At 36.3% G+C, this 17,576-nt stretch overlaps 1 protein-coding gene across 1 annotated transcript in view; it reads right to left on the bottom strand.

The window, feature by feature from the left end:
• Window positions 1–17,576, bottom strand: part of LOC136041727 (DNA replication licensing factor MCM4-like) — a 127,027-nt gene that overhangs the window by 95,140 nt on the left and 14,311 nt on the right. Inside the window, exons 3-4 of the mRNA XM_065726471.1 lie at window positions 15,070–15,267; window positions 2,243–2,477 (exon numbers count right to left, since the gene is read on the bottom strand). Of these exons, the coding sequence (XP_065582543.1) occupies window positions 2,243–2,477; window positions 15,070–15,267 (433 nt within the window). The remainder of the gene's footprint in view (window positions 1–2,242; window positions 2,478–15,069; window positions 15,268–17,576) is intronic.

Below are 17,576 nucleotides of genomic sequence, written 5' to 3'. Positions count from 1 at the left end.
CCCGATTGTCAGGAACTGATTTTGATAATATAATTATAAAGCTGCCTACTCCTTTTGCTGCAGGAGAGACAGGGCGAGCAGTCAAAGGACTTGTATTTGGATGCGACTTGTCTAGCTTTGCCATTAAATAATGATGTGAAGTGCTAGAAAATGCCTTTAGAGTTCTTTTGATATTCCAATTTACTCTGCTACTTTTATATTATCTGAATACGCAGCTTGGATCGTTAACTTATAGATGTCCGGAAATGCCTCACATGTGTCCGAAGTCGCCCCATGATACGGGCCACTTCGGAAACTTGAAGATATGTAGATTGAAGATTGTTTGTAACTTGAAGATTGTTGTCATATGTTTTTGGGTCTCATCGAGAAACGACTTGATGGAAGTCATTAAAAAAAATTCCTAAGAAAGATGAATAAACAAGCTTTCAGTAAAAACGAATAGAAGAACATCTTACAGGGGTCAAAAACCTAAATTCATATGGTTTCCCCCCCCCTCTCCCCTATAAGAAAAACCTGTAGAGAAATAGTTTTGTCTACCTGATAGTAAAGATTAAAATTAAAGCCTATCAACTAGCTAGAATTATGTCTTAAAAGTAAGGGGGTTATAATTCCTTTCACAGACCCCATCGATTTTGTTTTTACTTATAGTTTTAAACATGACAGGCTTTCACTATTTGCTAAAATTAATCTTCAAGTAAATTCTTTTGAACAACCAAAGGTGAATGACCTTGTTTTGTGGTACGCAGTAAATTTATCAGAAAACATAAAATTTATAGTAGTGGAAAAAGCCAAGGTTTTGTTGACCAACTCTTCAGCCTATTCCTCATACCCTACGATATTCAGTACCAAAACTACTTAGTCTAAGGCTTACAAATGTTTATATTACTATCATTCCTAAAGCACGTATTAGAATCACTGTTTTAGGTTTCGGGAATCTGAGGTTTGTTTATATTTGCAATTTCGCAATTTTTGCATCAATTGCAATAAAAATCTTGCGACAATTCATCAAGATCTATTCTTGACTGTAAAACAACAAGCAAAGTGGGATCTTTCCACATTCAAATCTTTTTTCATTTTTTCTCCTTCTTTTTTAAATGTATCAGTGATTTTTACAACGCGTCTCTTAGAGTTTAGTATTTAAATCCGACCCGCGTAAGTTCGTTTGGAGTATACAGTACTTTAATTCACTTAATTCATTTGGAGCTTAATTATAAATTAAGATTTGGGATGAATATGATGAGAGACAAATGTATGACTACGGGGATAGTAATTTTTCCCAAAGACAGCTTGATATGGGGGGGGGGGTATTTACCTGTATAGTACTATGAAGTACCTTCATAGTACTTTTATGGTACAAAATGGCTTATTTTGTTAGTGTTTACTGTCATTTTCCCTTGATTTTGGAAAATTGGTTCCAACATATCGAAAATTATGTGACACATATCTGTCACATATCGAAAATTTGTTCCAAACCATCGGTTTGAGATAGCGTCAGTTAGTGTATTTCACAAATGCATCCATTCATTGCTGACGAGCTTTTATGTCCTTGAGCCATTGTTTTCAAGGCAACGTGACATACACTTAGGCATACATTTCACTCTGATCAGCTGAAGGAGGAAACGACTTGGCAAGAGGACTTGAATAATAGTTTATCCGACACAAGACCTCCAATTGGAGCAGACTCCCTGGGATTGCCATTCAATTAAGTAATATATCCCTTTTAAAGGTTCAAGATATGTTCAAAACCTAAGAATTTAACTAGAAATGTAAATACAAAAGTACATTTTGAATATCGTAGCATTATAGTGATCTTTATTTCCAAGTTCACATGCACCATCATTTTAAGAGATCGACTGTCAAGAAAAAACCCTTTTTAATAGATGATTTTGGACTTTTTTCCCCTCCCCCATGCCTCAGACATCCTTTCTATGAATTTATATACACTTCTTATTAGAATTATGAAATAAAACTTCTTCTTTTTATTGGAATCCCCCCCACCACTGAAAAAAAATCCTGGGTACGAGCCTCCATTAAAGGGCAGAATTTAGGTTAAACTACTGGTGTTTTTAAGAGGTTCATTTTTTTTGTATAAATCATTGATTGCCAAGCCCCGGTGGCTTAAAAGCAGTAAAAGCAATAAATATTATATAACAATTTCACATCATATAGGTATTCCAAATCAGGTTTAAACTTTAAGTGTGAAATGAACGTAGTCTAACCAACAATAGAAAAGAGCACCCACCTTCAGGGTTTAATAGCCTCATGTTCTTTGTCTTATCTGCATTAAACGGTCTGATTTGAATTTGGTGAGGTAAATTTGCATCAGGATACTTATCAAAGAAGACCTCATTAACAGCCATATCAAACGCAGGAATAACTTCTTGTGGATAACGAATAAGGTCATAATAAAGGGCTTCATCGTGCGAACGAAGGTGTCGGCAGTCGATAGCTAAATATGGCTCTTCCACAGTATGAATCTAAAAGGGAGAGAGATAAGTCAGAGAAGAGTCTTCTACTTTCAGGGAAATACGAAGATCCAGAGAGATCACCAAATGCTGCTGGCTCTTTCAACGCATTAAGATCAGAGATACAACTACTACTAATTCTAAAAACTCACCGCAGCATCAATCCACCCGAGGCCGACACAGCTACGGTCGCTCCTCCTCAGTCCCGATTTTTTAAAGCCCTCCCACTTTACGCCCTCCTAGGAAGTTTCCATTTTTCTTAAATCTTCCCTTACGACATCCTCCCACCCCTACCACGGAAAAGAACAGATGATACTGCTTCAAAAACAGAACAGAGTATATTATTTCAATAAGTGGCAACTGAAACATTAAAAGGTTCTACATTCTCTTTTTTAATATGACTGGCAGCACCACAATTATTGGTGATTTTTACTATTTTTCTGTGTTTTCATACATTTTATTTTTCTATTCTTATAACGGATTGGAACAAATAAGTGAAACGGTCCCCAAAAACAAATTATCCCTTGTCCTAGAAAACACAAAAACACTATTGCTTTAGCCCTTTGGGGAACCAAAACTTTATTTCCTGTCATCAGAAAAATAATACAGAAGTTGTTTAATGACCAAGAGCATGTTATTGCAAAAAAAGGAAAAAAAGTGAAATCATGTCGCAAAAATTAGAGGGAGGGGGGTTGTATTTTTGAGAATCAAGGCAGGGGGGTTACTTTGTTAATTATAAAAAAAATTATTGGAAGTACTGAAAAAGCTATCTTCCGAAATCTGAAGGGGCGAGAAAATCTTGGGACGGGGCAAATACCTAGCCCCCCACCCCAAGTATAGGATGCTGGACAGCCCCCTACTGTCCCAGGGCTAATTTTTTTAAAAACATTTAAAAAGAGGCATCTTAAAGACAATATTTTCATATAGTCTTAGACAACAAACAAAGCCTCCCACCATCCCTGACAAAGACAACAAACAAAATAAATCATCATTTGCAAATCTAATCATCATTATAATCTACTTTTTACAACGAAATCTATAACAATAAATATGTCCGACTTTAAAAGCCTGGATGACCTGTAACGTACAAAAAGTAAAAAAAAAATTATGACGTAGTGAGCGAAACAAAGCTTTATCAAAATCTAGCAGTAGAAACAATTTTGAAGGTCTGTCTCTCCTGAAAGTATTTGTCGATTCACTTGCCTTCAACTTCTCCCAGAAAAACAAATATATCGCGGTATCATCCCAATATATAATCCTTTTTTAGGTCACTTCTTTCATTTACTTTCAAAAATCAAGTTCCTTCAAATTTCAAAGAATTGCAATCATCACTTTATCCCTTAGAAACGAGAAATAATAAAAAGCTAGAGATGCAAGTCACATAAAAATTCTAGCATAGAAGCTAAGCTAAAACTCATTTATGCTACCAAAAGCTTCCTTCTTTCTTTCCTTGTCAACGGGATGTCCTTCCCGGCTCATCTCAAGACCTCATTTTCTTATAGCCTCGATACAACATTCAAATGCCATGGGAATATCTATCGCACAAGAAGGATAGAAAAAAAGTTGTCTTTGGGAAAAATTACTATCCCCGTAGTCATACATTTCTCGATCATCCCACTCCTAACGAGATTTTCGAAGGATAGCTGTAAATTAAACCCAACTTTAGCATTAAAGATGACCAAAGAGCTTTTTTTATCACTATTTATTCCAATGAGACTTACTCGAAACGATTACAATTAAAAAGAGTAACAAGCAGGGCTAAATACTGAATTTTATTTTCAAGGAATATTTTCATTAATTTTCGATACCAGTTTAGAGCCCCTATAGATCTGTTTCTAGAGAATTTCTTTTCTTGTGCGCTAGGGTGGGCGGAATATCTTTGAAATGCTTCCAAAACTTTTCCTCGTTTTATTATTTCTTCCCAAAATAGGAGAAAAGTAGAGTTCACATACGTGTTAAAACAAGCAACTATTATTTATCATAAAAATTAAGAAGTTTCCGAATCAGAAATCTGGTGTCAGTCCGAACCTGTATATACTATATAAAAGGCCCCTTGCCCCATTAAATAAATAATATAACCACAGTGGTATTTGAGGCTTGGCAGCGATTGGCAGCTTGACTATCAAAATCGGGCCTTGCCAGGCCAGATTTTGATAGGCCATCCACCTTTCTTTCTCTTTTTTTCCCTCAGATTCGACTAGAATAAGACAAAACTTGAATAAGAAATAACTAATAGCACAGACGACGAGGAACATTATTAGCAAATAGAGGGGGCTTATTTCTCCTATTATTTGGTGACGAAGAAGTAGTGAAGGATCAATCTATTGGGTGAGAGTGAGAGCATTAAACTATATTTGGCGAAGCTCAACTTCTGTGAGCAGGAGGAGGGGAGGGGGTACGTCAAGGGATGGTCATTTGGAATTTTGAGATTCAACCATTTGGTTTTCTATAAATTTCTTCCTCTTAAGAACATTCGATGTTTTAAAAAATCACTTCGTGAGCCCCAACGTCGGCTGACCGTGTTAAAGAGTTCATAGTGAATTCTCGCAACGGACAAATGAGACTTACTAAGGGGGCTGGGAGGGATATATACGGGAGGGGTTAATGTAAATCTCTAGTTAAGTGTTTTGGACCATAACTATAATGGTAACCGTGGTACTGTTTTAATATAACAATTTAAAATAACATAACACTGTACCGTTTTCTATTTCCAAGCTTTTCCACTTAAGAAGTGGCACGAAAAGTGCCTTTTTAGTGCTATATGACATTTACGGATGGTAGAACTGACAAAAAGCATGTAGATATGAGCAATAGCTTTCAAATGAGCCATTAGACATCTCTCTAAGAAGTTCTGGATTCCCAATAGCCCCAGCATTTCCACTTAAGACATAGCGCAAATAGTGCCATTTGGCACTTGCAGATGGTAGATTATATAGGGAAAACGTAGACTTAATATATCTTTTATATGAGCCATAAAAAATCTGTCTATGATGTTTTGGTAGCCCGCTAGCCTCACCCCTTTAGAAACGGCACAAAAGTACCATTTTAGTGCCATACGGCACTTGCAGATGGCGGAATTTGTAAAAAGCACGTAGATATGAAAAATAGCTTTTGAAACAGCCATTAATCATATCTTTAAAATGCTCTGGTAACCCGCTAGGCCTGCTGAAAAACAAGAAAAAAAAAACGAGAAGCCGATCAGTGATACCATGGCAAAAAATGGTTTTCCTTGTTGTTCAAGGAGGGGGGCTGTAATTCCCCTGTATACGGTTTTCAGCCATGTTGATTCCGAAGGTACACTTTTCATTTTGATCTGAGGCAATTTTCGAGGGGTTTCACCATGAGGGGTCACCATGAATTCCTTTTCGCAATAAATTTTTACTTTTAAGACGAAGCGAAATACTAGGTACCATTCCTGAGTTAGTGTCAGATGGCAATTTTTTTTCCACTATGTAGTTTTTTTCAAAACGCGTTTTTTAACTTTTGGTTATTATGAGCTGTGGTTCGCTCTTTACTAGGTTGCATCTACAGCTGCAACCATGATTAAAGATATCACGCCACAGGAAAGTGCCTGGATATTTTCGTTCAAAGAGGGCAAAAATGTTATCGAATAAATATTCTGAAAACTGTTGAAAGGGTACTTATAAAGCCTTTTAGTATCTGAAGCCATACTGGCGTGTAGGGTGTAGCATACCATTCTTTGTTAAACAGTACATATTCAGTTCATACAAAAGTGACTATAATTACATATTCTTTATCCAATAAAACTAACAGTTATAGAGTATTCCACGGTTGCACACAATCTATAGCGTTCATCAGTGAATTTTCTTAAAGGGAGGGGTGTATCCAAGCCTCAAAAACTCGGATTAAGTTGATATTTTCAAACTGTCTATGAGAGGTCAGTTGTTTTTTTTTTTAGAAAGAGACGTATATCCAAAAACAAAGTTTTGAGAAAACTGCTTTCAAAAATTCCAGAAACTTCACTTCACTGGAGAGCAAATAGGCCTGTAGTAAAGGCTTTTAAACTTAATTTGGGGTTTTTTATATTGCAGAAGTCGATAGGCGGCTTTTCAAGTATTTCCGAACTTGGGAAGTTATCCATTTAGTCTTTACGTCTCTTTCACTAAAAACTTGTAAAACATACGCCCTTCTGAACAAACGAAAATTTCATATATGTCTCTTCAGTTTTCTGGTCAGTTAGATATAAGTATTTTACTTATATGGTCAGTTGGATATACGTCTGTTCACACGAGTATGGCACGGCTGGATATACACCAAGTTGCTGAAGAACTATGTGATGGACAATGTATAAAAAAAAAGAAGAAAGTACACGCTAGTTGATTAACCCCAACAAGTCTTCATTCCCTGTTGACGTTGGCAAATTTACTGAAACTTGCGGTCGACTCGATTTGCCACCAAGGGAACTAGATTCTCAAGCATGACGGCAAGTTTCTTACTCTGTACACCTTGGCTTTGACATCATCGAGGTTTTGTTAATTAAAAGAGGGCCTTTCCGAAGCCAAGAGCGGGGGGTTAGGGGGGCGGCAGCCTCCCACAACAAAAAACCTGTACAAAAGAGTCTTTAAAAGCGGTGGGTTTGGAGAGGCCAACTGCCTCTCCTAATTCCTGTACGTTTTAAGGTTCGACTTTGGGACGCAGCCTCTTTAACTCTTTAAGAAAACGAAGTTTTTTTCATATTATTTCTGTACGTTTTTCTACAATCCATGGTGGATGTAATTTAATAATTGTACTTTCTTAGGCATTGACAATCTGAACCAAAGCAGTGAAGAGTGTCCAATTCTTGTTTTAGGCGGTACAATTGTCACAGTACAGTATGATGTCGTCCACTCCAAGATCAGCCTGAACTTCAATGAATTTATGAAGAGCACTTGCAATATTCTCCGCATTTCTTCCAGAAATTGCATCGTGCCAAGTCACACAATAAGAAGGACAAGTCGGGATCCTTATCCCAATAATATGAAAAAAACTTCGTTTTCTTAAAGAGTTAAAGACGCTGCGTCCCACAGTCGAACCTTAAAACGTACAAGAATTAGGAGAGGCAGTTGGGGGGCTGCCGCCCCCCAAACCCACCGCTTTTAAAGACTCTTTTATACAGGTTTTTTGTTTTGTTAATTAAAAGAGGGCCTTTCCGAAGCCAAGAGCGGGGGCTTAGGGGGCGGCAGCCTCCCACAACAAAAAACTGCCTCTCCTAATTCCTGTACGTTTTAAGGTTCGACTTTGGGACGCAGCCTCTTTAACTCTTTAAGAAAACGAAGTTTTTTTCATATTATTTCTGTACGTTTTTCTACAATCCATGGCGGATGTAATTTAATAATTCCTGTACTCCTCGTACAGGAATTAGGACTGCCTCTCCTAATTCCTGTACGTTTTAAGGTTCGACTTTGGGATGCAGCCTCTTTAACTCTTTAAGAAAACGAAGTTTTTTTCATATTTTGTGAAAGAAAACCGCCCGATAAGGGGCCTGAACCCTTGACCTTAGGATTAAAAGTCCCACGCTCTACCGACTGAGCTAACCGGGCATGTTTGAAGTCGAAATACCTGCATGTGCATAAATATAACTTTTAAATAACTTTTAAGAATTTCAAAAATTAACATGGGCTCTTATGGGGAAATGGGTTTTTCTAAGCTAGAAAATCGGGGGGTTAAGATTTTCCGACGAAACTTTCCAGGAAAATTACTCGGAGAATTCCGCGTCGAATGAGTCTTCGTACACCCAGATCCGATGTCGGCTGTGACCTGTAGGCGTGGCAGAAAAAAAACAAAAGGAGAACATGAACATTAAGTGGCTATGCGTGGTTTCTGGAAAACAGGGAAGGAGTTATCGGATCGACCTGAAATTTCGCGGATAAGCTCTTGGGCCCTAGGGGACCTTAACTTGTGAATTTCAGCCCGATCGGACAACGTTAAAGGGGGGGGTGAGATTGGGGGGTCGAAATTTTCGGCCAGATTTTCCCCATGAAGGAAAAGTCGGAGGGGGATGAAATTTGGCAGGTTTCTTAGTTGGAGCTCGGGCTACGAAATGCATCCCTCCCCATCTCTCTGCGACCACTGGAACCACTGGCGAAGATCGCTTAACATTGTCGTGGTTCGACTCTTTAAAGAGGCACGAGTGTGCCTCCTTGATTGGTGCAAAGGTCTCCTTGAAGGTCACGAGACGACTGATACAAAAGCGTCTTTTGAAGACGGCATCATGGGAAGAAGAAGGACCTTGTGCAAGTCGAAGCTGTAAACCCTTTCGGTGTTTTTCCATACACGATCGGCGTCAGTAGCGTAAAGGTTCCTCACTTTTTTTTACTACTCTTGATGCTTTTCCAGCTTTTTTACCTCAATTTCAGAGGCTTACCCGGCACTAATTTTGGCTGACAGGTGTGAGCAGGTATCACATTCATCAATAGAAGCTCAAGGTTCTTAAAGGCTTCAAAGTTTCAAAAGTTGGGGATTCCTTGAACAGTGGAAATTTGAAGCCTGTTAGTGCCTGAACTTTCAAGTTCAGCTACCTAAAATTTTCTGTCTAAAGTTTCTTTGGCATTAGTAACATGTTTACCAAATTTTTAACACTTCTTTGTTTACTTTTTTTGTCACTCCAGAGCAAACAGCCTATGACAGAAGCTACCAGTCTGGCGAGAAATACAATTTAATTCGAATCAATTGAAACTTTTCAAATCCCAGATTTTGCTGATTAAACTAATAGTCTACTGTTTGAAGTTGCCAAAGTTTTTCTGTCTTGCAGCTTGGCCAATGTTGCTTTATTGGCCCTCAATTGCCTGAGTATATATTTATGATAGCATGTCCTTGTGATTATACAGTATAATTGGAGGGATAACCTCTCTAAACTCGCTCATTCACAACCAACAGCGTATTATGTTTACTGATATAATAACAGTGATTCCATATTTGCTTTCTTTGTTTTGCTAAACATAGGGGCTAAGAATCTTTCTGAGATTCTTAGCCTAAGGCTAAGAATCCTTTTTAAAATAAAATAATCACTTATCGTAACTTCAGCTAAAAAGACTGCAGATCTCAAATATTTGTTCACCTGCTCTTTTTTGTCTTATAATTCACTTAGGAATACATTTTTTCCGTCTCTTTGCAAAATTTTTCCTTATTTTCTCTTCTCGGAGTGCTTGAGAGCTTTAATTGATGTGTTGTTTGGTGCAAAAAAAAAATCGATTCTCGTTAATTGCTGTGGCTTGTTTTAGCCTCCTGAGAGATATACGCTATTTAGCTCTGAAAGTTTATTTTTGTTTGCTTAATGGATTTCTTTCTGCGAAGCTAGTTTCTTTGTAACATAAATTATTTTGTAACGTCAATAAATCAGACTCTTTTATATTAATAACGACGAAGTATAGATAAAGCAATAAAAAAAAAATACTATACCGTCTGTAAACAGGGGTGTGTGGGGCAATTTTTTACCCTAGATGGGTTTGAGGGACACGATCAAGAATAACTCAACAATTGGGATAAAAAAATGGCCCTTTCTTGTGGTTTTTACCCCACCCTCCCCTCTCTCTCTAGAAAGATCATCTGAAGCCAAGTTTGGAGTCAGATACAGAAAAGAAAAACTAAAAAAGAAGCTGAAATATTCACTGCATTATGGACAAACAAAAACGACACGTGGCCTAATTATTTAAATTAATTAATTGGATTGCAACAGAAATTTTTGAGTTTGCTTATATTTCTTCGTAAATATGCTTTTTATTTGACCGTTAACTATTATAATGGAATAAATTTCAGCTTTAAGCAGTTTTTTTTTCAAAGTAAGAATGTATGGAATTTTTGTCAGTTTCCATAGAAGCTTAGAAATAGGGGAGAAGTTTGTTTCTTTTTGTTTTAGCTTGAAAAAGCCTTCTATTGCTGTTCATCACTTTGAAAATAAAATTTCCCTTTGGTTAATGATCTCGTTTGCAAAGCCAAGCTATTTCTAACATGGTTTTTATTTTGTCATTAACATAAACGGTAGATATTATAAGAGAAACTAAGAAAGTCGATAAGAGAATTTTTTTTTGATAAATGGAAAAATTTTTGCTAAAAACACATGTACGTGCCTACTGTAAAATTAAAGAAAAAACAACTGAAATATTGACATTTCATTTCCTTGCTTTTAAAAAGTATTGAAACTGGTAGTGGAACAAAATAATTTATATGTTTGGTGACGGTCGATCTTATAACCACTATCATAATTTGTAGAACATCTTTGAAAGTACTTTCAGCTTACCTCTGCTCGACAAGTCTCGGCAGAATAAAAATACAGATTGAAATGCAAATTAGTGTTTTTTTTTTATTCTGCACAGAAGAGGGTCGAGCAAAGGCCTCTACCAAAATATTTGCATAGTTTTCTTCTATTTTTCACTGACTTTTATTATCCTCGTTTCTCTTCTTCACGATTTTGTTTTCGTTAAATTTTTCTTTATTCATGTGCACTTTAAATTGACTGATGATATTAAAAGTATGCTTTTTCTTGACTCTGTGAACTTTCGTTTTGGACGCTCTTCGTTTTGACTGGATTATGTGAGTGTCGTCGGCCCTCTTTAGAGGAATGTCGTCTTGATTAATTCCCATGCGAATCCAATTTTTTGTTCTCTCTCTCTTGCTTCAAGTTCGCATTATAATTCCAGGATTGGCTTGACCTGTCCATGTTTTATACTTTAGTTCTCGAAAATGAACTTGTTTTATTTTTTGTTGAAGTCGGGTGTCATTAACACGATGCACAAGAACTGGGACTCTTTATTCTCCTTAAATGCTATCTCCCTTTGTGAGACTAAGAATCCACCGAACTCTAGTAAGCGGGACGGTGTTGGAAATTGAGGGAAAAATGGAGAAGAAAACATTAGATATATGTATCACAATCTCTTTAGTGCTTTTTAATCTACTAAGGTTGAAACACGAGGAAATTCATAAATATTATTTAAGATTCACTTTGTCTATCAGTTTGAGGCAACGAAGTGATACACGTTAGAAAAAAGTTTATACTAATTTTTGTATAAAAAAGAATTTGCTTTTCATGGTGACTTAAAATGTATAAGATTTATAGAGTTTAAATTTTCCCTCAAGATCTATTAACGTAAAAAATTCTGTAATTCTGGAAAAGGGGGATAATATCGTCCAAAAGGAGGGGGTGAAGCAGTCTTGATGAAAACTGCACCATCAAATTCAGTATATCTAAGCATACTATAGAAGAGGTTTTACTGGGTCTGTATTAGAAAAGATTTTCACGGATATATATTTAATTATTTATTATTACTTTTCACCAAGATCTTCACCAAGAAGATCAGAATTTCTCGTGAACAATACTTCTACTTTGTCTCCTATCCAAGTCTTCTCAGCTGATTCTACTGAGGATGTCCTGCCATTAGCACAGGGACTATTTGACACTGAAGCTGACCAGCTTAGCCCATCTACTCGTTCAACAAGTTCGCGTATACAGCCAGCTGCAGAACCAGTTATTGAGATTGACGATTGGTGACGATTGACGTAAAGTGTCTGATCGAAGAAAGACTCATTCTCTCTGGGTGTGATTTGGGGAAATGTAAGCTTCAGTGCTCACTGATTACCCAGGACCTGTGAGAAAGGCTAAATCAATATTTCTGGTCGTTGGGATTTGAGTAGAAACTCAAGTGGCTTAAGCCGTACATCACAGCCAGCAAGCCAAAGCGAAGGCGAGTCAAAATTGCAGAAAATTCTTCCATCAGAAAGAACTTAGCCGTTTTTGGCAATCGTGGGCTACCCCTCCCCTCCCCCCCGAAATCCGACAAGATCATTCAGCATGCTCTTCGCAAGTACGCAGAAGATCCTCTGAAACTCATTGGAATGGGAGACAAACGAGGGATGGCTGCGAGAGAGCATGCACAGATTTATAGAGAAGCACAAAGAATGCTCGTTAGACAACACATTATGACATTTGAGCCTTCTGTGACGCACTATAGGCGCGAGCACTGTCCTAACCTAGAATTTGTCTCAAATGAAATTACCATTACTTACTTATAAATCATTTTAAAGAAAAAAAATTCCGGAGTGGAGATTGATCTTGTAGTTCCTAACACAATTACCGGCAATGATGGATACCCTTTATATAGAAGAAGGTCTACCAAAGATGGCAGAAATCAGCAACCATAAAGTCGCGTAACCGTTAAATCAAAGTAGATAACCAGTGGGTCGTTCCGCATTAGCCTTTATTATCGAAAACATACGATGCGCACATAAATGTGGAATATTGTAATTCCGTAAAGGCAATCAAGTACATATGTAAATACGTCAACAAAGGCAGCGACATGGTAGTTTTTTGGCTTGCAGTCCGAAATCAGTGATATCGATGAAGCCGTGCAATATCAGGCTGGGAGATACATAAGCAGTAATGAAGCTGTGTGGCGAATTCTTTCATTTCTGATACATGAACGAAGACCAGCTGTTGTTCATTTAGTGGTACATTTACAGAATGGTCAACGTGTTTATTTTTCGGGATCCAACGTGCAACATAGAGCCCTGAATCCACCGGATACAACGTTAACTGCTTTCTTTGCGTTATGTCAAAATGATTCTTTTGCAGAAAAAATTGCTGTATTCTGAATCGCCTACATATTACATGTGGAATGCTAATAAGAAATCATTTGAACGTCGAAAACGTCAGTCGACGGCCAACCTAACATCTTCAAAGAAACCACGATAGGAAGAATCTACACTATTCACCCCAATCAAGATGAATGCTTCTTTCTCCGCCTGCTTTTGGTTAATGTACCCGGCCCGACGTCCTTTGAGCATTTGAGAACTGTAAACGGGACTATACATGACACTTATCGTAGTACATGCCAAGCTCTGAATTTATTGGAGAACGACCAACACTGGGATAATTGCATCAATGACGCGTGCGAAACGTCAACTCCAAGTCAAATTAGTGCATTTTTTTGTATCATATTGCCAACTTCCTCTCCTTCATCTCCTGCAGAGTTATGGGAGAAATACAAATCGCAAATGGCAGATTCTTTAAATAGTTAAAGTAATTCTTTAAATATTTAAATAGATGATATGAAGTGGCAGGTCAATCCATCCGCTAGGGCCAAAGGCTGGAGCTCCTACCAGAATGAGGCAACTGTCTTATGCGAGGGCTGAAGAATTAATAAGAAAATGACTCATGAAGATTGCTTCAAGAACGGTTATTTGATATCTATAGTAGTCTAAGGTATTAGGCTGAGAGTTTGTTCCACCTGTAAGGTGATCGTAGTACGTAGTTGCAATGCTGACCATGTATGTGGCTGGGGTAGTTACCACATAACAAGACCTCTGAAAGACGGTTACTGTTACTTGATTTTACAAGCGTTCCATTAGACTAATACGAGTATTTGATGTTAAGATAGATTTGGATGAATTTCCTCGTTTTACCCTTTGTTGTTACCATTTAAAAAAAGTACATTTTTCGTATAAAATAGCATACAGAACAAAGGTATGTGTGATTTCCAGTAGTGGGTCAGTTTCTCTGTTATTTATCGGTGTTGTGATGATAAAAAAGGCGTCATGTTACAGAGCATAAATTCTGCAAATGAGCAAAAAACTGCAAACTTCGCATTGATTTTTTCAACTTTCATTAACAAGTAGTTGTTCGTACAAAAAAGTTCCTGTTAGGACTGCAAAATAAAGGAATTATTTTAGTGCAAATTAAAGCAATTTCGCCATCTAAGAAACGGAGAAATATCCTATAGCCGAAGTCCAAAAATTTAACTCCTTTGTCAATTCTTTTTCTTAGACGGCAAGTCGGTCAAATACAAAGGTATCAGTTTTCTTCGTCGCTTCAACTAAACAAACATAAGAGGGTCGAACTTAAGAGGTTTCTTACTCAAAATTAAGCTAAGGTGCAGGTTATCCTTAGCAATTCTTCTTGTAATTATTTTATACAGCATAATTTTTCATATGTATTTATTAACCAGCAGTTTGATGTCTGCACGCTACTTATTCTCTAGACTCTGTTTAAACAGGTTACAACTAACTAATACTTGACTGAATCGCTCCTGAACAATCCGAGTGGTTAGTCCCTTGGTGTAATTTATGCATTCTCACACGCTCCGATTACAGCTGAATCTAGTCTTTTGAGGGAAATTTTTGACTTCGGAACACAAATATGTAAAGTATTTGAAGGGACTGCAGCCAGGAAGTAAATATTATAGAAATAAGTTTCTAATTGTTGAATAGAAAATTTTTTGCTCTATTTTTTGATACCCCAGAACAACAGTGTCAAGTATATCAATCTAGAATTCAAACCCGAAACAGGTTTTATAATAATTTTGGAATTAAAAAAAAAATAATTGTCGGCTTTAAGATTTAATCAAAAATATTCACCAGATTTTTTTTTATTTTAATTGACATAAAATCCGCCGAAATCACTAATTCAAGAACGTCAGGCAAACTCCAAATGTTTAACATGGGAGGTATAGGAAGATTCCTTGAGAGTGCGTCCTGCCTTAAAAAAGTGAGCGACAAATCCCGGGTCGACAAAAAAAAATGGCAAACAGCACTATTTAAATTCCCACATTTAACCGTTTGCTATTTTTAATTTGACACTTAATTAAGTTACATTGAATTCAAAACGAAATTCTACCTCCTCTAGCTTCTGGATGTAATAAGGCAGGGTCGGATCAACTCCTTCGTTCTCGGCATCATCATTAACAAAGAAGAGCATAAAGTTCTTGAACTTCTCTTTGGAAAGGGATACATCCACATCCGTTCCCCAGACAACGAGGCTTCCTTGTGAAACAGCTTGTTGTGTTTCAGCCCGTTCACCAATAGTTGGCAAATCCTTAAACGGAAAATATAGATGTACTGGAATTAAACTAAGCCTTTTGGAGGTACTACTTTACTACCAATATGTTTTTTCCTTAATTTTTAATGTAGTCTAAAATATGCCTCTTGAATTTTAAGACTCGAGAGAGCAATCATAGAGAAAAAATTAACGACTCGGACCAAAAGCAGAACATATTTTCTTTCAAATCAATATTTAGTTCCTTTCGTTTTCAAACATCTTTTTAAGACTTCGTTGTCTCGTCAGAAGCTAGGAGAAGTTATGGCCGAAGGAATAGTGTTTTTTCAACTAGGTACATCACTTTCCTTTTCTTGGTTTTACTATCCTTTAATTTTATCTCTTAATTTTCTATTACTTTTTTTTACTATTACTTTTTTTACTTTTATATTTTCATTTTTCAGTTTTTTAAACTATTCTTTTTATCCCTTTCTTTTTCACTACTTCTTTTCTTCTACTCTATTATTTATATGATAAGATATATGAATACTTCTGTACATACTTAATGTCAACTATTCTTTAGGTCCTCACATACCTTCATCAAAGGTCAAAATATGCATTTATAAGTAATGAGCAAATCCCACAAAGAAAGAAAAAGCCCTTTTCAATGAGATTTTCCAACGATTTCCGATTTAAAAACAAAACTAATCAAAGATAGAATCAATTTTAAGCTTTGTTTATACAATACAGGTTTTTGTTCAGTTAAACTATCCCTTTTCACGAAAAGCTTAACCTTGTTTACATTTTTATCAATAACATTTGGCCATAAAAAAAACCTGTCTTCCCATGAAAATACAGTCATTTTAATGAAAATGCTAAACAAAAACATGCATGCCAACAAAGTCTTAGGTCATATTTTTACTTTTTTTATAGCTTGTCTATAAAACTTTATTTACTTAAGATTTTACTTAAGTGAGTTTATTTAAGATTTGACAGTTTCTTACTAGAATAATTTAAAAAAGAACTTTCGTAATGAAATTAAAGAGCAAAGAGGAAACGTAAAAAGGACAAAAATTATTACTTTGCAGTTTATGCAACATATATCTGCAATATTGGTACAAATAAATTGACACGTCATATTTCCCTGAGTTTGCAGAATTCTGAAAAACTAGCGTTTTACTGAAAACTGATCTTACTTAAAATTTTGACAGAATTAAAATTACATAGTCAAATTTGCTGATTTCACGGCTGGTGATACGCTATTGATAGCCTTATAAATAGTCTTTCATTTTCCACAGGGTACCTATTTTCTCCTCCATTACATTTCTTAGATCACATATCTACACTTTCTTATAGCTTGACTTTAATGAAAGTTAAGGGCGATGTTAAACTTAATTTCCCCCACAACTAAGACCGTCTTTATTAATTTTAATCGGATTATTGTGTAAGCCGCTGCAGCTAATTATTTTCATAGTTTCCGACCGAAATCTTTGTCACTATATATTCTTCATAACAAAAACAATAGAATAAATCCTTTTTGGCATACAAAGCGGAGGTGGGTATATTTTCTTTTTGTAAATGAGTATTTCTAAACTTGTTTCGGCTTCCGTCCGTTCGACTTACGGTTTAGTTTGTGGAATTTTCCATAATATTTGTAAATAAAAGCACTAGCAATTTTATCCCTCAAAAAAGGTAAGAGCGTTTAAAATCAATTTATTCAGTAGAAATGCCATAAAAATGAAATAGCTTGGAAAATGACTGACATAGATCAGTCTTCAATCAGAAGACATAAAGTCGAAGTCAGCAAAAAATTAATGTTTAAAAACTTCTCAAATCATCGGTTTTGAAATGCATCTATCAGTCAGTGTAGAACCCTCAAATGTAAACAATTGGAACCTATGTTTTCATTCAGTTTATTTCTACATTCAACAACGTGTGCGGTAAAAAATTCATGCTGAAACATTGACGGACAGACGACAGACGATTTCAAGACAAACAAATTCCCATAGATTAGCACACTCCTTCTTCTATCAAGTAAATATAAAAGAAAATTTGAAATTATAGCACACAGGACACAATGAGGCCTGTGTCAAAATTTTGAAACTGCCATTCTTAATCTGCCGCCAGGAGAGGATAAAGAGTATTATCTATCATAGCATTTTGTACCTTTCTGAGAAAGCAAAGCTAGCTTATAAAGCCGAAGAGCATAACACCTGCCATGAATAGGGACTGAAAGGGACTGAATAGGGACTGAACTAACAATTCTGATAAGTACTGTTTTATTTTTTGATCAGAAAGTTGACTCGGTCGAAATTCCATGTCCGAGGAAGAATCGGTTTGGCTTCTTCATTTTATTTTATTTTTTGTAA

This window comes from Artemia franciscana, unplaced genomic scaffold (assembly GCF_032884065.1).
Source record: "Artemia franciscana unplaced genomic scaffold, ASM3288406v1 PGA_scaffold_34, whole genome shotgun sequence".
Classification (NCBI taxonomy): Eukaryota; Metazoa; Arthropoda; class Branchiopoda; order Anostraca; family Artemiidae; genus Artemia; species Artemia franciscana.
This window is presented reverse-complemented; position numbering and strand designations above follow the sequence as displayed.